The 22,662-nt window shown below is 42.3% G+C and overlaps 1 protein-coding gene across 1 annotated transcript; it reads right to left on the bottom strand.

The window, feature by feature from the left end:
• Positions 1-1,368: 1,368 nt before the first annotated feature.
• Positions 1,369-21,292, bottom strand: PGK1 (phosphoglycerate kinase 1). Its single transcript, XM_026703107.2, has 11 exons — positions 21,166-21,292; positions 18,483-18,533; positions 16,548-16,703; positions 16,315-16,459; positions 13,950-14,053; positions 12,641-12,760; positions 9,973-10,087; positions 6,999-7,178; positions 6,731-6,908; positions 6,304-6,402; positions 1,369-1,824 (listed from the first exon to the last, which is right to left on the bottom strand). Exons 1-11 carry the CDS (start codon positions 21,228-21,230, stop codon positions 1,784-1,786), a joined length of 1,254 nt encoding a protein of 417 aa, XP_026558892.1. The 5' UTR covers positions 21,231-21,292; the 3' UTR covers positions 1,369-1,783.
• Positions 21,293-22,662: the final 1,370 nt, after the last annotated feature.

Below are 22,662 nucleotides of genomic sequence, written 5' to 3'. Positions count from 1 at the left end.
GCCCCCGGTTCAGCCAGGCGCTTGGGCAAACTTGAGCCCCCGGCGGCTCTGCGGGCCTTTCTGCCTCTCTCGGATCGCTTGCAGGCGGTTTCCTGCCGCGGCCTTTTCTGAGATGGAAGTCTCGTCTGTGTCTTTGAAAAGAGCCTTCCCTCAGTGCTTTTAGTCTGGATTTTTTAAAAAAAGATTCCACGGTGTTCTAAGTTATTTTTCATTTACTTGAGGACTTGTTTGAACCACCATGCAAACCGGTTTACAGAGACACCTTTAACTACCATCCTTTTACAAAGGCATCCTGTCAAATGAAGGCATTTTGCCAGCTGTAAAATGTGGCAGTAAAAATGCTTAATATAAGCAGAGCCACTTTTTCCAGCAACCACCGAAATCTTTCTCATCTAGTGCACTGAAAATTCTGGGTGTTTTGCTTTTATTCCAAGCACGTCCCAATCCCTGCAAGAAGACTTGGCCGCCCATGAAAACAGATGGAAAGGCCTGGTGGCATGTAGTGGCTGCCACTGGGCGTATTTGGCTCCTTTTGACTAACAGCATTCTTATACAAGTCTTTTCCTAGTCCCACAAAGCTTTCATATGCCAACACCCCAAACTGTCTCAGCAGCCCAGCTATTTCCTCCAAAATCATTTTCTTTTGGCTAATGTACTGTATCTTAATGGGAAACCTATTTTCAGTCACTGAAGCTCAATACTCTAATTTAAACAATTGTCAAAGGGAAATTCTACTCCCCCTATTTTTGAAAATGATAGTTGAAGTTTTATTCACCCTCCAAATAAGGCATGAAATTGAACGAAGATGATTACAACACTGCAATTTTGAAAAGAAGTAACTTTTGTGGGAACACTGAACTATTGAAGCAATTTGATCAATTGCATAAGAAATAAAACCAGATGTTGCTAGAAAGATTTCACAACAATGTATCTGCTATGAAGAAAATAAATCAACTGTAGTCCATATATAAAATAACAGTGGCAGCAATCAGTAGACTTGGAAAACAACTTGTATAGGTTGCACATACTTCCTATAAAGATTGTCCCACCATCCAAAAAGGAGAAGTTAAAAATTCTGTGCAGACATGTACTTTCTCAATATATCAAACTGTTGTGTCAATACTTAAAACTGCAATCATTAGAGCAAAGCGAAGAGAACAATCTGAATATTGCTACAGTTCCTCAGTAATTGGACATGATTTTTCCCAGACATGTTAAGGGTCGACTATCTTGGTCAGTCCTTAAAACAATTCCTGGAAGACCCCTTCAGGGTCCCTTCCAGCTCTATTCTATTCTAAATATGTTCTAATGGTATAAACTTTGTACTATGTGGTGAAATTTAGAAAAAATACACCCCAAAAGGAAATATTTCTACTCACACGTAAACATTTATTTGAAAGCTTACATTCATATCTTGAAATGTATGTTCTTTGCTTGCTTGTGGATTATGTGAAGCTACCACGGAAGCAAACTGGGTGGCTTTGAAAACCTGACATCAGGGAACTTCTGCCTATGTTAAAAGGCCAAAATATGAATATGTACACTGTGAAAATAACAGAAACTGTTTTAGCAATACAGTAGTTCAGATGAGAGAGCAACAGACAAATCAGCGCTAGGTGAACGGTCATCTCTACAGTACGGAGCCTGATTCCGCTTGCTTCCAACGTTCTCCCTGTGCTCTGCTGCTTGCACAGTTACGAAGGTGGTAGGGCAGGATCTACGTTAAATGCAGGCGCAGAGGAACAGTCGGAGAAGTGGTGCTTTTTATCCCCCGTTCTATGCATTACACGCTGCTCAGAGCATCGACACCTGGAAGAAGTTTACCTGCACATGATTGAAAAGACACAAACATGAGTAACTGGCTTCAGCACAGCTCACTGCATCAGAGTCAAAGGTCCCCCCCCAACCCCTCACCTCCCAGAGGCCTTTGCTTTCTCTTGCTGAAGAGTTTAGAACGCTGAAGGAATGGGGGCCATTACAGAAAATTTTAAGGATTTCTGCACAACGAAAACGAAGTGAATTTCAATGATAGGTTTTCAATCATATGCGTTATATTACCCAGGATTAGAAGACACATTGACTCAAGAATTTGAATTAGCCGCTCCAACTGATAACGTCTGCATGGAGAAGTATGTTCTCTTCGTGCTTGTGGAGCAGAAGTAGCAACACAGAGGCAGCCCAGGTATTCATTCCAATGGTCCTCTGATTTTGGTTTGACTTGCCCACTGTCTAGTATGTACTGTGTAGCAACACACAGGGAAGGGGGGGCTTTCAACAGGGAAAAGACCACCTATGACTGAAGTAGAAGTTCAGCACCAGGTGAGATATTAATCACAAATTTTTAACCCAAATTAGATGCTGCACCAAATGTTCTTTAAAATAACAAAAATGGAGAGAAATCTGTTATCTGTTCTAAAAAAAGCACACCCTAATTCTCATATTCTTTAATAATGTATTTTAGGGAATTTAGCTAATGTACACTTTTACTAAGCATGAGTTACATCCTGAGGAAATTTCACCACCAATGTTTAGAACCACTGAGGAAAACCTACATTTTGAATGCTAACGGTGTAAACTAAAGAGGACATTTCACTTTCATGGGCTCTCTCTACAAGTGCACATTCTTTCCCCTTCATTGTTAATTCCTAGGCAACAGAGACAAAGAACCTGTCCAGCGTGGCATTTCTGGTAGTAACAGTTGCAGAAGACTTTAGTTTGGCTTATTTTTCAGACAGTAAGTAAAGGCAACAGAAAGACAAAACGTGTATGTATTGGGAAACAGCTTAATTGCTAGAGGAAATAAAATCATTCACAGAACAATGCAGTCCACAAAGACACAACTATAAATTTTTCAAGACGTGACAGCATTAGACTTTGCCAACAAACTAGGAATCCAGTAGCACCTTAAAAGTCATATCTTTAACTGTCATAAATTTTCTGGATACAATTTATCAGATGCAAATGTACTACACCAATGAAAACTCGCTACATAATAAATCTGTTCACTTTTAAGGTTCTAAAAGGATACTTTTTGTTATAAATTCTTTTCACTTTAAAATGTAAGTTTTGGATGATACACAAGAATTTCACAGGTAATCTAGGCTCACATGTTTTTGTTCTGACCTGATACTTGGCAAGGAGTCTCCGAGAGTCACGGACAAATCTTCACACTAACTAAATGAACTAACTGTCTCCTGCAAACACCACTCCCCTTTTGCTCCTCTTTATTCCCTATGGGAGGGGCCATTCACTGTCCACCTGTGCCTTTACTTCTGAGTTGACCCTTGTTCCTTAACTGTTCTCTTCTCCTGGCAGCTCTGTGCATGTGCACATCAGGAACAGGCTCCAGCTGTTCTTCTGCCCCACTGATCTCCGACTCTGAAAGCAGCTGATAACTGTTGGACAGCCCTGGCCCCATCTCTGCCTCCGATGCACAGCACTCATCAGAGCCTTCCCCAGACTCCAGGACTGGCCCATATTCCTCCCCAACCTCACTGTCCAAGTCTTCCGCCAGCTCTGCTGGTAGGCCACAACAGTTTTAGACTGGGATGAATTAATGGACCCAGTGAAAAAAGTTCTGCATACTTTTAAGAAGCCAGTTTTATCATCCTACTTCACCAAAGTACAAATGCCTAAATTAAGGAATTTAGAAAATCAACAGCTTAATATTTCCTGCACAAAGTTGTTGTGGCTATATATTCTTACTATTAACTGTCTAGACCACAAGAGCACTAGCAGCCTTCAGCCCCTTCATGGATCACTGCCTTGTCATGGTGAAGAGGCTTGCACAGCTCAAAGCTATGAGCTAAGCCATGCAGGGTCACCCAAGACGGACGGATGACAAAATGAGGCCCCCACTGAAGAAGAAAAGGGCAGCCCACTCCAGTATCCAAGAAAACCCCACTGACAGTACCAAAAGCTAAAAGATATAATTCCAAAAGATGAGCCCTCAGGTCGGAAGGTGCCCCAAATGCTACTGGGGAAGAGTGGAGGGTAATTACAAGTAGATCCAGAAAGAGTGAAGCGGCTGGGCCAAAACCCAAAAGATGCTCAGTTGTGGGTGTGATTGGTGGGGAAAGGAAAGTCTGATGCCATAAAGAACAATGTTGCATAGGAACCTGGAATGTAAGATCTACGAATCAAGGTAAGCTGGATGTGGTCAAACATAAGATGGCAAGTTGAACATCAACATCTTGGGAATCAGTGAATTAAGGTGGATGAGAATGGGTGAATTTAATTCAGGTCGCCATTATATCTCCTACTGGGGGCAAGAACCCCTCAGAAGAAATGGAGTAGCTCTCATTGTCAATAAAAGAGTGGGGAAAGCAATACTGGGGTAAAATCACAAAAACGACAGAATGATCTCAGTTTCAAGTCCAGGGCAACCACTGATGCTGAAGAGGCTGATTCTGACTGATACTATGAAGACCTACAACATCTCGTAGAACTAATCCCCCCAAAAGATGTCCTTTGGAATGCTGAAGTAGGAAATCAAGAGGCAACTAGGAATTACAGGCATGTTTGGAGTACAAAATGAAGCAGGGCAAAGGCTAACAGAATTTGGCCAAGAGAATATGCCAATCACAGCAAACGTTCTTTTCCAACCACCCAAAAGGCAACTCTACCCATGGACATCACCAGATGATCAGTACCAAAATCAGATTACATACTTTGCAGCCAAAGATGGAGAAGCTCTGTACAGTCAATAAAAAGACCTGGAGGCAACTGCGGCTCAGATCATGAGCTTCTTATTGCAAAATCCAGGCTTAAATTGAAGAAAGTAGGGAAAATAACTAGGCTGCTTGGGCTCAGGTGTGGCCTAAATCATATCCTTTATGAATATACGAAGGAGATTTAAGGGATTAGATCTGGCAGACAGAGTGCCTGAAGAAGTATGGACGAAGGTTCAAAACACTGTATAGGAGGCAGCAACTAAAACCACTCCAAAGGAAAAGAAATGCAAAAAAGCGAAGTGGCTGATGAGGCCTTGTAAGTGGCTGAGGAAAGAAGGAAAGCGAAAGACAAGAGAGAAAGGGAAAGATATACACAACTGAATGAACATTTCAGAGAAAGCCAGGAGAGATAAGGAGGCCTTCTTAAACGCAAAGAAATAAGAGGAAAACACTAGAATGGGAAAGACTAGAGCAAGAAAATTGGAGCTATCAAGGGAATGTTTCGTGCAAAGTTGGGCGCCCATCTTTAGAGACCTAAAAGAAACAGAAGAGATTAAGAGGAGGTGGCAAGAATCCACAGAACTATACGGTCTCTGATAACCATGATGATGGAATCGCTGACCTCGAGCCAAGCGTTCTGGAGTGGGAAATCAAACTGGCCTTAAGAAGTATTACCAACAACAAATCTAGCAGAGATGACAGTATTCCAGCTAAGCTATTTAAAAACCTAAAAGATGGTGCTGCTAAAGTGCTGGATTCGGCATGCCAGCAAATTTGGAAAACTCAACAAGCCACAGGACTGGAAAAAGGTCAGTTTACGTTCCAATCCCAAGGAAGGGCAATGCCAAAGAATGTCCCAACTACCAAACAATTGTGCTCATTTCACACACCAGCAAGGCCACGCTCAAAATCCTACCAGCTAGGCTTCAGCAGCAACATATTTGGTTTCCTTGGCCTCCAAGATCACTGCAGGCGATGACTGCATCCATTAAAAGATGCTTGCTCCTTGGGAGGAGAGCTATGGCAAGCCTAATGGCCTATTAAAAGGCTGGGACATCACCTTGGTGACAAAGGTCTGGACAGTCAAAGCTATGGTTTCCCCAGTAGTAATGTAGGGCTGTGAGAACTGGACCATAAAGAAGGCTGAGCACCCCAAAACGGATGCTTCTGAAGTGTGGTAATCGTGGTGGTGGAGAAGGTTCTGGAGAGTCCCTTGGATTGCAAACAGATCAGATCAGTCATTCCTAAAGGATGTTAACCCTGAGTGTCCTTTGGAGGACAGATACTGAAGCTGAAGCTCATATACTTTGGCCACCAGATGAGAAGGGAGGACTCGTTGGGAAAGACCCTGATGTTGGAAAAGACAGAAGGCGAAAGGAGGAGGGGACGGCAGAGGGTGAGACGGTTAGACAGTGTTATTGAGCATGGATCTGAGCAAACTCCCGGAGACAGTGGAGGATAGGTGGATCTGGTATGCTATGGTCCAAGAGGTTGCAAAGAGTCAGACACAGCTTAGCAACTGAACAACAAAAAAGCCTTCAGTAGGGGCAGTGCTGAAAGAAGCGAACCCAAAAAACACACTATTAACTCATCGGGGGCAATTTAAAAAGAAAAAAAAGAAACCCATTACCTTCTAGAAGTTCCAGACTGGCTCCACCTCCTGTACTAACGTGGCTAACTTTATCTTCCGTATTCCATTTAGCACAGCAGGTAGCAGTGTCTCCTCCACCTGTAAAAGAGTTTGGACTGTTTGAGGACACACAACTGGGCTAACACCAAAACGGGCTGTTCGTTGCAAAAACCATTTAAAATAAGGGTCAGAGCAACCCACTTCCAGCCAGAGGTTCTCTCCATGTACCATTCCAGTCATTCTTTGCCGGTTGGATATCTTGCACAAGCCAAATAAATGGCAAAAAAAGACAGGCGGCACTGATATTACTGCATTGGCCAATGAAAGGCAACAGCCTCTGTTCCTTCCGTGAAAGACATCGTTCAAATTGATCCAAAAGGTAATAATCAAAATCTGACACCCGGAAGAACAATAGAAAGATTTGTACCGATAATGGTGATGCAGCCTTTGCTGGTAACTTCCACTACTTTATCCATCACGGCTTTGGTTCCTTTGGCAAACTTCTCCCACTCAAAGACACCAACTGGACCGTTCCACACAATTTGCTTGGCTCTGCCCACAGCTTCAACGAAGAGCTTTGTGCTTTCAGGGCCACAATCCAATCCCTAAAACCAAGGGAGCAAATTAGACCATTCAGCTCTCCCGCCGGAAAGTGCAGAGAAGAAAGCAGCCTAGCCACGATTGCTTCCACTCACCATCCAGCCTGCAGGGATGCCAGAGGCCACTGTAGCTTCCCCAGTGTTAGCGTTCTCATCAAATTTATCTGCAGTGATGAAGTCAACGGGCAAAGTGATCCGGACACCATTCTTCTCAGCTTTGGCCATCAGGTCTTTGACTATTTTTGATCCTTCTTCATCAAACAGAGAGTTGCCAATCTGGAAGAAAAAAAGATGGCACGTTCAGTATCCGATAAATTGGTGGTGCAAGCTGCAATGAAATCAATGAGTGCCACAAAAAACCCTGGCAAAAACGGTATTCTTAAAGAATGAAGGGAAGGACAAGGGGGGAATACGATCAAAGCCTTTAAATATATTAAGGCTCTAGAAGGCAGTATTTTCAATATTAAGCAAAGATCAAGAACATTGGAGCATAACCTCAAATTGACAGGAGAGAAGTACAAAAGTAATGCTAGAAAGTAATATGTCACAGAAAGAGTAGTGGAAGATTGGAATAAACTTCTAATGGAGCTGATGAGACAATCCTCAGTAACTGAATTTAAACATGCTTGGGATAAACACATATCCATCACCCAACAAAATAAATAAATAAATAAAACAAAACTCAAAAGGCAGATTTGATGGACCACTAGGCCTTTTTCTGCCATTAAATGTCTATGAAGATTCTATTATCCAGGTCATAGCTGTGTCAAAAGTGTTTTTTTATTTTATTTTGAATAGGCAACTGGATTGGTTTTTGAGGAAAAACAAGATTTTTCTCTTCCTATCCTGGAAGCTTCAACAGTTACACTAGATGCTGTGGGAGATGGAAGGAAAGTTCCTGACAGTTGAGATTAGTAGTTTCTGACAGGATGCTGGGGTGGAGGGTGAAATGGAACAGGAAAACTGTCCCTCTTTGTAGATTTTGGGGAGTCCATATATTTGATAAGAAAACAGTCATCAACTTCCTGCCAAAACTACTTGAGGACAATGCAACGGACAAGCCACAATACTTTCGCTTTTACCCTGGGGAAGCCACTCATGCATATATATGGGTTCCCCCAAATCCACAAAGAGGGAAGTCAGACCAGTTGTCAGCAGCATCAACTCTTGTCACCCACAACACTGCAAAACATCTAACCATCTTATTAGCTCCTTTGGTTGGGAACACCACCCATCACATCAACAATTCACAGGACTTTGCCAGCAAGGTTTAGAAACTAAACTGGATCCAGATGAAACTATGGTTCCTTGTGGTGTGACCTCTTCTGAACAACTGAAGGAATGTCTGCTACAAGACAGCACATTAGGCAACAGAACTAACCTCAGCCCTGACCACAGATGTGCCATGTTGGGCCTCTGACTGACCACTACCTATTTTAAATACAATGAAGGTTTCTACAAACAAAAACACCAGTTGTGCCATGGGTTCACCTGTGTCCCCCATTGTGACAAATCTTTACATGGAAGAAGTAGAAACCTAAACTCCTTCCCAGCAATTTCACCAACTCACTGGTACAGTTATGTGGATGATATTTGGGTCAAGAATAAAACACAGGAAGTGGAAACACATCAAGTCTGTGGAAAGACACCATCCAGAAGATATCAAGGAAAACTGCCTGGCTTTCCTGGACTGTGCTGTGCACATTAAGGAAGACTATTAATGTCAAAGTTTACAAAAAAATAACCTACACTGGATCAGTATTTGCACTTTCATTCTCACTACCCACTAGAACACAAATTGGGAGTGATCAGAACCTCATGCCACTGGGCTCAAAGTTTGCCTACCAGTAAAGAGGGAAAAGAAAAAGAATTAAAACACAACAAGGAATTCCTCAGAACCTGTTGCTATCCTAACCAGGCCTTCATCAAATCCAAAAAAGACCCAGCATGAGCGCCTCTACTACAGACAAGGAAAATAGCAACAAATGAAGCAACACTGTTATTCCATATGTTGCTGGAATATCTGAAAAACTCAGAAAGATTTTCAACCAACATCACAAACACCTACAATTTAAAGCCCACGAATGCATTAAGGCAGAAACCTGTCCACCCGAAGGATAAAAATTGTTTATGATGCGTGTACAATGCAGTGAGACGTGTGCAGATCTGTACATTGGTGGAGCAAAGAAACCACTTCAGAAGCACATGGCACGACATAGGAGATTTAACCCATCCGAACAAGATTCAGTGGACCATCTGCATTCGAAAGACAAGAGTCCCTCTTCTGAAGAGAGCAAAGCCCAAATTTTGAATACAGAAGGCCGATGATTTGAAAGAGGGGCAAAAGAGGCCATTTATGTTAACCCTGAATAGCCCTCTCTCAACAGAAGAGGATGGATAAGACACCACCTACCCCTATTGACAATGCAGTCCTTTGGGCTGTTCCAAGATTCCACACCTCTGATTCAGGTCACCCTGAATCACAGATAAAACCCCAAGTAACCACAATGGATTTCAGACAGTGTTAAGACCAGTTTACTGCAAACACACACATCCAAAAAACCTTTTCTTTTCCACACACATCCCCAAATTCAGTCCCAGTAACTTATCTCAACTGTCAATAACTGTCCTTCCATCTCCTACAGCATCCGATACAACTGATGAAGCTTCCAGAATAGGAAATGAAACGTTTTGTTTTTCCTCAAAAATCAGTCAAGTTGCCAAACCATTCTGATACATTTTCTGCCATCAGTTTTCTATGTTTCTATGAAGTGACTGATGGCAAATGGGAAGTAAGAGGCTGAAGAAAATCATTTCCAGCGTGACTTCTGAAAGTTCAGATCTAAATTAGGAGTGTTACAGTAGTTTGGTCAAAGAAGCGATATTGGTCAAATATGAACTGACATGAAAATTGTCTTGTTGTATATGGCCAACAACTTACTAAATATGTAACACTGATTAATACAAAGAATTGTTCCTACATATTTACTTTTCTCAACTAAAGACAACATTATAGCATACAGAGCCACTTGTCTGAGATGGACACCTGAGAAATTAAACCAATAAATACCTCCATATTGTTGAGTACTTTGAGGAAGGTGAAGGCCATTCCACCACCAATAATCATCTCATTGACTTTATCCAGCATGTTATTGATTAGCTGAATCTTATCCTGAACCTTAGCTCTAACAAGCAGGGAGAAAAAGAGATCCAAGTTGTTAAATGTTTCTGTGGAATATTTGAAATAAAAATACTTGACAAGAAAACAGCCAATCAGACTGTAGAAACAGTATGAAAATCACAATTTCAGGTTTTATTGTTAAATGGGAGAAACATGTAAACTCATTTACTTTTATTTATACAAAGCTTAAAATGGAGAGAAAGGCATTACAGACACACATCACATCCATAGATGTGTCTTCAAGTCAAAAGAGTTGCTCTCAATTGATTTGACACATTCGTTCTCCACTCTGGCTAGAAAAATCAAAATATTATCTATTATCAATATAAATAATTTACAATTATCCAAAATGTATCGAGGTAGGTAGACCCTAACCCTGTTGTTCCAAACCCTTTTACAGAATGGGCTATTACTGTGTTCTTTGGATGAAGAAATGTATTAAAAGTTGGACTTTAAAAAAAGAAAAAAATCCCAAAGAGGAAGACTCCAACATCTTCTCTCCAAGAGCCGTTAGCTGTGCTGGGCTGCCCTCTCCTGCCCAAATGTCTCTCTGGTCACCAGCAGCTGAAGCTGCTCGTGGTTCTTCAGCTGTAAGGGCCAAATCTGGGCGAAGCAGATCTCCAGCCCCTCCCTCCCTCTCTCTCTCTAACAAGTAAGCTGCCTATAATAAAATGATTCTGGAAATAAAGCGATTCTGGAAATCTACTCCAGATCGCCAGAATTATGGATTTGTATTTCTCCAAAGTAAAATATAACCAGGAAATCATGTTGTTTCCTAATAGCAATTCTTAATATCTCTGTGGGCAAAAAACAATAAATACAATGGTTTAAGCACAATCACAATCACTCTATACTGTAGTACCTTTGATTTCTAACTACTGTGAGTTCTTTTATTTCCTCTTAATTATATTTTATTGTCTACATGTAGGCTTGTATTTTCTTTAAAGTTATTATGATCACCAATTAATAACTATTCAATTATTACTGGTGTAATGCTCTATTTTGGTTTGAGTTCCACAGCTGCTGTTTTGTACACCACAGGACGTCAAAGGAGATGATCGTGGCAATGGACTCTGCGGATGGACAGGATGTGCAGACAAACCAGACCCAAGTGGCCAAATATGCACAATGGTGGCTCACTCCAAAACCAGCAGATTGTTTAGGATGGCCCTTTATCTAGCAAATGCCAGCACAAGATCTTTCCCGGAGGAATGGGACAACTTGCCCCAGGCAACTCTCTCTGGCAAACTCGCCAAGGCCAGCTCACCTTAAGACAATTTGTTGTGGAACAATTTAACAGTTCTATGTAATCATTTAAAATAAATAATTATTTTAATTTTTGTTGTTCACATTTCATTCCGTCCCTCCTTTTGTATCCTTTCTTTAATGATTCTATCCCCACCATTTCTTTTGATACTAGTGTAACTCTTGTCCCACAGTGAGTTGTCCCGTGGCAAGTTGTCATAGGCCCTTTCCGGATGGTGCTAAGATTGCCACCAATGCTGTCAGACAAGGATAGACAAGAGCAGGGGTTATTTCTGCTAGAGGAGCCTGGGGCATGTTGGCCTCCATCCCCACGTGCCCATCCAGTCCCTGCATCTGTTGCTCAACTGATGCCTGAGACAGAAAAGATACTGGTGGATCTTCTCAGCCCTGGGAATAGACCCAAATGGTTCCTGCTCTTCAGCTGTTCCTTGAGCCGAAGTCTTAGGTGAAGCGAGAACCAAGCTCAGCCAGATTCGGCTCTTGGTTGTTGTTGTTTTTAAACCACCTAGAGTGAAGGGGGCTTCTGAGGACAGCAGGGCTTTATAGCTCAACTTCATGCTGAAGTTTTACATTGGGAACCTTTTGATTTCAAGAGAGCATTTTTGAAGCGGAAAACTGTATTGGTCACCTCCCCTAAGAGAGCTCCTTGCTGTGGAAGCAAGCTAGGTAGAAAACAAGACACTGGGCCAGGTGCAGGAGGAGGGACTGGACCGTCCGTCATTTGCTGTTCTGGTGCTGAATCCCCTTCACGTCAGTTCTGTGCAACTAATTTCAAAATCTGGCCCTACACTTAACAATATTGGTCCAATATTCTGTCGTCCCCTGAAACATCAAATAAAACTGAATTTATACTGCAATTCAGCATATTTCCATTAAATACCTGTCTTGGAATTAAAAATATTAATCTGCTATTTGATACGTTCCCTGGTAAAAAAAAAACACCCAACGTGTTTCTCTTGAATGCTGTAGGAGTTGTGTGTCCAGTTATAGTACCATCCTGGCATAATGGCAAAAGTTTCAATTTACACACGGAACTGCTGAACAGGCGGTATATGTGCTAACCCTGCTTGAAAGGCCAAACACATACGGAACTATTTTAATTGATCCAACTCATAATAGTGTATATACCAAGCCTGAGGCAGGGTTTTTTTTTAAGTCACCAAAAGATAACATGGCCATAAATGTTAATTTAAAATATTTGCCCATATAATAAACCCCAACAAACTAGTAATTAGAGGGTCATCCCCCCAAGTTGAATGAAAACAAAGAGCTGAAACAATTTCGTTCTTACCCTCCAAGGATTGCCAAAAAGGGGTGTTCTGGGTTCTCTAGAGCTTTAGCGAAATAATCCAGCTCTTTCTTCATTAGGAAGCCAGCAGCTTTTTGAGGCAGATTGACCCCAACCATGGAACTGTTGCAGAAGGGAGGAAAACATCAGTAACTTGCAAGAGATAAACACCTGTGCCCGTTCGATTGATCCTACAGGGGCAATTCAATTAAAACAAATCTATCCAAGTATTCAGTTAAAATGTCCGCAAACCCACCCAAAGTCATATACTGATATTTTTGATTTGCAGATTTTGCATGGATTAAAATCTTTCAATAACCTTTTTTGTTGTTTTTTTTTAAACGTTGCTCACTATTCCTTCCACAAATCTAAAATTCATATTAAAAATATTGTTTGAGAAAGAGAACATTTACAGTATGTATGGTAGACAGTTAGGCACTCCTAGTGCCTTACTAAGATTCTTCTAATGGCTTTTTTAATATCAAGACCAACGTACCCAACACTTACAGCAGTCAATATTTTCTAGTGAGCTGAACTTCATCACTAACACAAAAGATAGGTTAAGAAAAAACTCAACCTAACAGAACCAAAGTTTTGAAAAGTTTAAATTACATTTTCGTGGCTGCAATTCGGCTGGCTTCGCAATCCCCGCTCACAGCCCAACAACAGCAATGGGGAGAGGGGGGATGGGTCAGAAGGCGGGGAAGTCATGGCGGGCAAAGGAAGGCAAAAAGCTTCGGCTCGGAGCCTGAGACAACGCCAGCCTCCCGAGGTCACGTGCGGGGAATGTCTATGAAACGAAGAGTCCGTTTTCCAAACAAAGTGAATGCAGCTGATTGGATAGTAATTAATAGCAGTGGGAAGGCCAAGGGAAAAGGGAAAGTTAACCAGGCTATTTGCGTGAGAAAATATTAGAATTGGTTTCGTGACTTTTGTAACCATGCTGGTCTAGTAAGTTATAGTCACTGAGAAAAGTAATGTCCTTAGTTTATTTACTGTATCAATCAAGTGGGACGGTTGACATATATTTTCTCAAATGTAAAGCATTCAAAATAAAAAAGTTTACTATAGTAACTATTATAGAAACAGTCTTCCCAGTATATTGAGGTTTGTCCTAGAACACGGGTGTCAAACTCGGCGCATCATGTTGCTGTCCTGTGACAGTTTTCCCATTTGGGGAGCTGGAATGCATGTGGCCTGCGCATGACGCACCCGGCCCACAGGCCGCCAGTTGGACACCCGTGTCCGAGAAGAATCCTTAATGCCACAAGAAGACTTTAACTCAGGGCCCAAGGTGACAACAAAGGCTCACCTGTGAGCTCTATGTGCAGTTCCAAAAGCATCATTAATGTAAACATCTCCTAATTTAGAAAGTGATGCTCTGAAAGCATCCACTTTTGCAGCATCAGCTTTGATCTGGAAGAAAATAAAAAAAGAGTAAGTCAACTGACATTCATTCCTCAAACACGCCCCTCCCCCGCTCCCCCACGGCTACCACAGCATTAAGGTTTACAAAAAAGCTCCCTAAATATAAAAATACTGCTACGCACAAGGTGGCAAAAGGGAAATTTTCACCAGGAAGAGGATGATGAAGTAAAAAGTAACTAGCAGGTAGGTTACCTAGTCACTTTGAGCTTTTTGACCTAGCCACCCAACATGCCCCCGATTTAAGAAAAAAAAAAACATGAAAGAAACTGTTAAGCTGCTCCCTCTCCTAAAGACGAAGAATTTGGAGATAAACTGCCTCCTCTACTGAGAATTGCCCTGAAAGCGATGTGGGCTCTTCCCGCCTTTGTGATAAGCAGCAGAACAACACCACTTTCCAGATAGGACCTGCCTTCAAATCATGAGAGGGTTTTGAGGAGGAAAGAATTCTTTCAAGGTTGCTCGAGCCGTCCGTGCTTTATTTATTTATTATTTATTTATGTATAGATTTGCATTTTATGTGGCAGACTGTTTCACAATTCCATTGGGATCAACTAATTCAAACATGTTTTAAGATGATTACTCGGGCTCATCGACGTGCATGGTGCTTTATAGACAGCACCACCTCTGAAGCTGATGCCTAACAGAGCTTTCAAACCAAAACTGAAGGAGAAAAGGACGGCAGGAAAGGTGAAAGAAACCCCTTCACATGAAAGAAGCAGAAACGGGATATATGGGAAGAAGTTCAAGTGGGAATTAAGGTGGCCTTCAGGAGCTCATTTGCACATGTTTTTGCAGCATTATATGGGTAGTCTCCACCAACCTGCAAAAGGGCATCGTACTGTATAGCAATATTTTAAACTCAAAATAGTTCAGGGTGGGGGCAAACTTGAGGCTTAATGGGGTCAGAGAGATGCTAAGAAAAGAAACTGGCTGGGAACAAGTTCTCTCAATGACCTTCAAGAAAATGTCAGCGGTGCAAGATAGCATGGGCGCCAGATGGCTGTCTGAAAAATATGTGGATCCTAGTCAAAGGTTTCTCTTAGCACAGGATATAAGAAAACTTCATCAGATAATAAATAGGGGTTTTTGTCAAATTTTTCTTGCACAGTTACTTTTAATTTAGACTCCTCCTTTCTTTGCTTTAATCCAAATCCCATCTCTTTTAAAGCCTCAATACTATAATTTCATCCAAATAATTTATTTAATTATGTTGTAACATTTATTGGCCACCCATCTTACCATAGGGTAACTCTGGGCGGCTTACAGTTACGTATACAGTTAGAACATAAAATGTTAAAATCAAACCTTAAAACCAAGGACACAGGGGGAGAGTGGGGGAGTTGGGATCTGTTATTACTCAATACCCAGCAACTCCATTGTGCTGTTCCCCAATGGGGCCCCAGACCAACTGGCAGAGCCAGGTCTTTAGGCCCTTACGAAAAGATAGGAAGGTGTGGTCAACCTGACACTGGGAGGGCAGGGGGGCAAGGTGTTCCAGAGGACAGGAGACCCTCCTCTGCACCCTGTAAGCCAAATAGCATTAGCTCTAGGCACGCCTTTCAGCGTCCATTAAGAAATAAGAGGTCTAAGATCTGACAATGCAATCTTAAAATTATTTTTTTGCCAGCACATCAATCTTCAAGTGGGATAGAAAATGGGGGCAGCTTGGTTTTTTTTTCCAGGGTAAAGGAACAAGGAAAGAGCCAGCTGTAAATGAATGGACCACTTCATACTGGCCCTGATGTTTCCAACTTAAAACTCTGGTGGGTGTGGGGACGCATTGCTTGAAGAGCCCTATGTACCCTTAAGTTGTAATGCCAAAGAAGCAGCCAAGATGGCTTCCTTTCTGGAAAAGATAAACAGGGATAGAACCCTCTCTTTAAAGTGTACTGATGCTTTCAAACTGGGTTGCCCAACAGTGCATGCGTGCCCCATGGTCTTTACCCAGGAATGTGAATATTTTGTCACTGCCATGTGGTAACAGGGCCTTACAATTCTGCACAAAACAGGGCTATAAGGGGAAATGTAACAGTTCACCGCTCCTCTCCTCATTCCCGAAGTCTAAGGAGGACACAACTGAATGAGAAAGCACTCTTAGAACTGTGCTACAGAGAAATTAAGTTATTCTTCCTGCTACATTAACATCAGAAAGCATGAAGTATTATTAACAGATTATCAAACATGGCTTAATTACTTTTGTAACTTCTTTGAGAGGCACACAATATGACGCTGGTGGCTGTCAACCTCACCTTATTGCCTGAAGGATCCTTCCCTTTTCCTTCTTCTTCTACATGGAATCGGAGGTTTTCCAAAAGAATAACAGAGCCATCTGCAGGATTGGCGCAAGCTGCCTCTACCTCTGAACCCACACAGTCTTTCAGGAATTTGACGTCTCTAGAGATGATCCAAGATTTAGACTCAGTTTTTGAAGCGGAAAATATTTTATAGCATTTCTATCACATGATATCTTGATATCTTTTACCTGCCAAGCAGTGATTTGAGTTCAGCTGCTACCGGTTCCAAAGAGAATTTATCAGGCATTGCAACTCCGTCAGGCCGGCCCAGATGACTCATCAATACTACAGATTTGGCGCCTTTGTCCAGACAGTGCTTGATGCTGGGGATTGCTGCCTTGATTCTATGAAATCGGAAGAAAAACGGGCAAGTTTAATTTATGATCTTCATTATAAGCACCTATCAAGGGAAACCCTCCTGCCATGTAGGTAAATATTTAATACAGAATGATCCAAGGGCTCTGCCTGCAATATAAGAGTCTGTGGGTCATGAATAAACAATGAAGCTCACAAACACTCAGGACTCTAGTTCCATAAGTAACAGCCAGCAGGCCCATCTGTTAGTAACCAAATTACAGGCAATCCTCAACTTACAACCACAATTGAGCCCAAAATTTCCACTGCTAAGCAAGACAGTTAAGTGAGTTTTGCCCCAACTTGTTTACCACTGTTACTGTGAATCACTTCAGTTGCTAAGTTAGTAACACAGTTGTTAAGTGAAGCCGGCTTCCACACTGACTTTGCTCATCAGGTCAGAAAAGATGATCATGTGACCCCAGGACACAGCAAGCGTCACCAATACGAGCCAGTTGCCCAGCAGCAGATTTTTGATCACGTGACCATGAGAATAATGCAGTGGTAATTAAGTGTGACCTTTTTTTTGGTGCCGTTGTAACTTTGAATGGTCACTAAACGAATGGTTGTAAGTCGGGGACTACCTTTATAAACTAAAACATCTAAGGGCCACCAATTTGGGCTATACATCATACCATCACATGATCTCTTGCCATCAAAATCCTTCCTATAGACTCCTCTTCTGCTCACTAATTTGTAGATCTTGAACTACTTGAATGATTTGATCAATATTATGTAATTCAGAAGATTCAGTAATCCTGCCACACATAAACCATTTTGATCCTATAAACATTATCAAAACCATTTGGTGCGCAAGAGAGGAGCTCTTGTGCAAAGGCAACTGTGTGTGTGTGTGTGTGTGTGTGTGTGTGTGTGGTATTCAGCTTTGTTCAGGTATTTTCCCACGTCACAGACGAACACAACACAAAAGCCTGATGATGGCAGATGAGATTCTGCCGAAATATTGCTACAACTTTAAAAGCACTATAATGACGTGGGAAAATACCCGAACAAAGCTGAATACCATATATATGTGTGTGTGTGTGTGTACACATATGTATATGTTGACTATATATTTATTCTTGTAACTATAACTCTACAAAGACATTTTCAAGCAATTGCTTAAAAAGATAAAAGATTTACTATCACTTAAAAGCAAAGGTTTGTTTTGCACGCAACCACCCTAAAATTCCATCCTGCAGCAAAGGCAGGGTTCAACTCATTAAGCCAAAAGGAAGATGCTCTCTCGGGAGAATTTATGTGGGCTTATTTGGAGCCACCTTGCCTCATCTTCTTTTGTCAGCCTAACAGAAAGATGCACAACACAGCATACATAATATGAAAAGGAAAGGAAAGTGACTTCCAGAAGAAGTCACTTTTAAAATTGGTGGATCAGAATGCATCTCTATGCTTAAAAGTTAGACGGAAATAAGGAGCAGTCTCATATGAAGCCAGATCAATTGTTGTCAAGTCTACAAACTTAACAGAACAAACGAACTTGCAAAATATTTAAAAGCCTGATTTGGAGACAATAGTGATTGATCTTTTTAACAGATAAACAGAGTTGGAAGGGACCTTGTAGGTCATCCAGTCCAGCCCCCCACCCAAGCAGGAGACCCTAAACCATTGCTAACAGATGGCAGTCCAGTCTCTTCTTGTAACTCATCTTAAAACTAAAATAAAAAACCCCTATGGTCTCACTTACAATCCATTGGAATACACAGAACTACCCAGAACTCTTAGGAATTAAAAAAAATATAGCCACTTACCTTTGATTGTTGGTTATTTGATTATTTTTCATTGGTACATTGAAATCAACCCTTAAAAAGAATAAGATAAAATTTTACTGTTATTAGTAGATTAAAGCATTGCATTGGCAATAATAAAATCCTACAAGGTTTTTTAAAAGGGCCTACATCCGATTATATTTGGGTACAAAATGATCAGATATTGCATTATTCTAACAGCCATTCCTAGGTACCTAATAAACAAATTAAGAAAACTATCTCAGTCATCCAGGTCTGGTTGTCCTAAGGGTGCTTTTTCAAGAAGCAACTGGACTTTCTGGTTTTTCTTTGAAGATGTTTCTCTTCTCGTCCAAGAAGCTTCTTCAGAGAAGAGAAACCAGAAAGTCCAGTTGCCTCTTGAAAAAGCACCTTTAGGACCAACAGTAGTGTAAAAATGTTTTAAAATAATGGACAAGTTTTGGATTCAGGTCAATTGTTATGGTCAAAGTTTAATGTACCTTTATATCTGCATTTCTGTTGCAAACTCTAGTTTTCTTGGCTAACTGCTGAAACCTCTATTTGTTGTACCCCCACCCCACCCCCAAATGTCCACCCCACCAGTCTTTGGATACATAAAGCAGGGGGTAAATATGTGGACCAGACTCCTGGCCAGTTTTTAAAGGCTGTTAATTACATCAGTCTCAGCTAGAACTGAGGACTGTTCCTGCTCTATACAGTTTGAAGGTTGGAGGAGCTTCAGAGTCCATTTTTACAAAGCCATGCTTTCTGCCTCAAAGGGGAAGCAACAGGAAATTATGTTGAACAGTGTAAGCAAGAAAACACGAGTTGTAAAGCTGAATTTTGTCTTGGGCAACTGAAAAACCAATTTCAGGAGATATCTTGGCTCAGAATATATGATCTCAAAATAACAATCCTCATATTTCCAAAGAATCAAGTGAAGCAACAGATCACACCTTTTTTCACTTCATTAGCGTGTAACTTCTTATTTAATATAGTAGTTAAATACTAATTGGGAATAGTAACTGAAACAAAAATAATTATTTGAAGGGGACAACTTAAACATGTAGAAAAAGCCAATAATTCAAATAAATAACTGGATAGCAATTTAGGATATAAATATGGGTGCAAGTGAAATGGAAACAAAAAGGTATTGACCTCTGCCATCTGAATCAAGACTCTATTACTCCACAGGATCAGAAATGGAAAACCCACAGCTTTGTGAATCAGATTCTCAAACTCTGTCAGAACAGAAGGGGAAGTACACCCCCCCTCTTTAAAAAAAAAAAAAAAAAAGTCGGAGGACTTTGATCCAGATTGTAAATCGGCAAACACTGGGTATTAGCACAAATCATTTTGTAAAAGAAAAAAAAATGAAATAATGAATTATGTCAATGCACATTGTCTCTGGGACAAAATATTTTTAAAGACAAGAAATGAATCATTAGAGATTAATTTATGATCTGTACTGAGGGTAATTAAAGCAGGTTCCTGAATGAAGCTTGCAGATTTTATGACAAAACTCCCGCCATCCAACCCATTTTCAGCAATGCATTAGAAGGGGTTGTTGCTCGGATGTGGTTAAACTGCAACTCCTAGCAGGCAGCACTCGCATGTTCAATACTGAGGGATGTTGGCAGTGATATTGCAAAATCTGACAGCACATCCATTTTATATGCAGCCAGCAACAGGAAAAACAGCCAGCCCTCAAGGCAAGGAAAAACACTGATGTGGCTGTAAATTCAGAGAGCCTTTTTCTCTCTCTACATAAAAAGACAAAACATCTTGAGTAGGGAAATGGCTTCAAGAGAATAATGGTAGAATGCAAAATCCTAGCTAGTCCTCAATGACCTTGAGCAAATGTTTCATTTATTTTACGGTCTTAGCCTTAAAATTATTTAAAACACCATCTCTGTTCTACACAAAACTGCAGTTATCCTAGCAGTTGTTCGTTTCCTTTTCAGGCACAGATTTAAAAAGTTAGTTCTTTTGTCTCTGTCTCTATTTTGCTAATGAGACCCTTGGTTTTCAATGGCAGATGGACCGTTATCTATCTATCTATTCCATCTTCTTGTGCCCTATCCCTTATCACACTGTTGGCAATCCTATTTTTATCTACAGCCGCAAGAAAAAGTACTGCTGAGTTTTGTCCAAACCAGTCCCTTAAGAGCAGGGCTCTCCAACCTGGGCCCCTTTAAAGCCTGGCTGACTTTCAACTCCCAGAATTCAGAGCTTCAACTTTAAGCCGGGTGGACTTCAACTCCCAGAATTCCCCAGCCAGCTTTGCAGGCAGGGGACTTCTGGGAGTTGAAGTCTGCCAGGCTTTAAAAAGGGGCCCAGGTTGGGAGAACCCTGCCTTAGATTACCTATAGGCCATTCATTATCTATGTACCCATTGGAAGAGATTATTAGCCTTTCCCATTTCCACAGACCCTCCCTCGCCTCCCCACTTCTGGCCCCGAGACCCTCGCACCTCCATCAAGCCCCGAAGGGAGGGCGCCTTCCGAAGGGGTGGGGGGTCTTTCGCGAGGGGATGGAAGCGGTTCAGGTTAGGGGACCTGGAAGGCGCTGCGCGCCCCTCGGAGCAGCGCTGTGAGGCGCCTACCCGGAGCAGCGCAGCCCCGCGGGCCCGCCCCCCGCGGAAGACCCCCTCGAAAGGACAGGGCCGTTTCCCCCCACAAGCCACGTGGGGGGGCTGGAGCGTCACCTCATGACGACGCGCTTGCCCTTCACGTCGACTTTGTCGAGGGTGAGCTTGTGGGAGAGCGACATCTCGGCGGCTCCGGCAAAGCAAGCGACGTCCGGCTGAGCAGCGAGCGAGCGAGGCAGGGAAAGAGCGCGGGAGGCCGGCGGGGCTCTTGGGCAAGGTCGGGAGGGAGGGGGAGGCCACGCCCCGCCTCCGCTTCCTCTGGATAGGCTGAGCCGCTTCCCCGGGTTTCGCGCGATTCGCCGAGTCGGCCCGTCAATCCCAGGCAGAGTCGGGGCTGCTTGGCCGATTCGGAAAGTCGCGTTTGGCTTGGACGGAAAGCTCCCTTTCCCCACCCACCCTTCCTTTTGCCGAGTTCGGGTTGGTCGCCGTCGGCATCGCTCACGGCGATGTGTGTTCGGGTTGGACGATTTTCTGGTCCAATTGGGTTGCTTTCGGAGGTCAGCGCTGGGATACTTCTGCGCCTATTCTAGGGTCCCTTTGATGAGCATGCGCAGTTTTGCCTTGCATAATCCCCGCGAAGGGCATCCCGGAGATGGGCCGCCTTTTGCCCCCCCCCTTCGCCTCCTTGAGCCCCCTGAGGCGGCTTCATTGACTTGGTGCACGGATGTTTCCCTCCTTTTCCCTTGTAAATCCCCACTTTCTCTATGGGGTCTCTCCCCTCAACGCTTCTGGATCGCGCTTCCCATCATCTCACTCAACCTGCGTAGAGCAAGAGACAAGAAAGTAAAACCTGGGTACCTTCCTCGTACCTCTGCTCCGCCATTGCACCTAAACATTGCCTGTTATACTTTAAAACGGCTTTTTTTTCTCTTTCTTTCTCTCTCATTCTCCTTTTTCTTTCACTCTTTCCTTTCTTCTTTCTCTTTCCTTTCTTTCTCTTTCTTTCCTTCCTGCTTTCTTTCTCCCTTCCTTTCCTCCTTCCTTCCTTCTCAATCGCACCCTGCTGTTGGTACTTTGCTTTGATGCCACAAGATAAAATGGTTCGCAAAAGTCTTTTAGTGTGCGTATTAGTTTCATTGTGCCGTTGGCTACTTTTATTGATCCTGGAAAAGGAAGAAAAGAAGTCTCTATGCAATTTGTATGACGGAAGGAATCCATAATTACCATGGTTAAAACTGCCGAATCAAAGTCAAAAATATTGCATTCTTTGATATTCTTCTCGAAAGAAATTCATTGCTCCCAAGTCTGCATTTCACCTTTCTTGCCCTTGGTGCCGACTGGACTCAACTGCTCCAAGACTGAAGAACAGCAACAATGGAGGGGAGGAAAGACCCGCCACGTCACATAACGTGATGTTTCGTGGCATTGTTCCCATTCGTGGAGCTGGGGTGGGTGTGGCCTGCATGTGATGCATCCGGCCCGCGGGCCACCAGTATGGCACCCCTGCGCTAGAGCAACCTGCAGAAAGAGAAGTTACACCAGATTTCCATCCCTATTAGCAAATGGGCAGTATGCCAGAAACACTTCTGACTGAATTGACGGGTTTTGAAAAAA

Source organism: Pseudonaja textilis, chromosome 12, assembly GCF_049901715.1.
Source record: "Pseudonaja textilis isolate UNSWEBS1 chromosome 12, rPseTex1.2, whole genome shotgun sequence".
Lineage (NCBI taxonomy): Eukaryota > Metazoa > Chordata > Lepidosauria > Squamata > Elapidae > Pseudonaja > Pseudonaja textilis.
Note: the sequence above shows the minus strand (reverse complement) of the source record. Positions and strands in the feature narration are given on the sequence as shown.

Bases quoted from the DNA above. Each gene is read 5' to 3' on its own strand.
- PGK1 (XM_026703107.2), bottom strand. From the start codon at position 21,230: ATGTCGCTCTCCCACAAGCTCACCCTCGACAAAGTCGACGTGAAGGGC. The intron at 10,088-12,640 runs GTAAGAACGAAA...CCTGCTTGTTAG, and splicing joins TTTTTGGCAATCCTTGGAGG to AGCTAAGGTTCAGGATAAGA. The intron at 1,825-6,303 runs GTAATGGGTTTC...AATCATGTGCAG, and splicing joins CAGTCTGGAACTTCTAGAAG to GTAAACTTCTTCCAGGTGTC.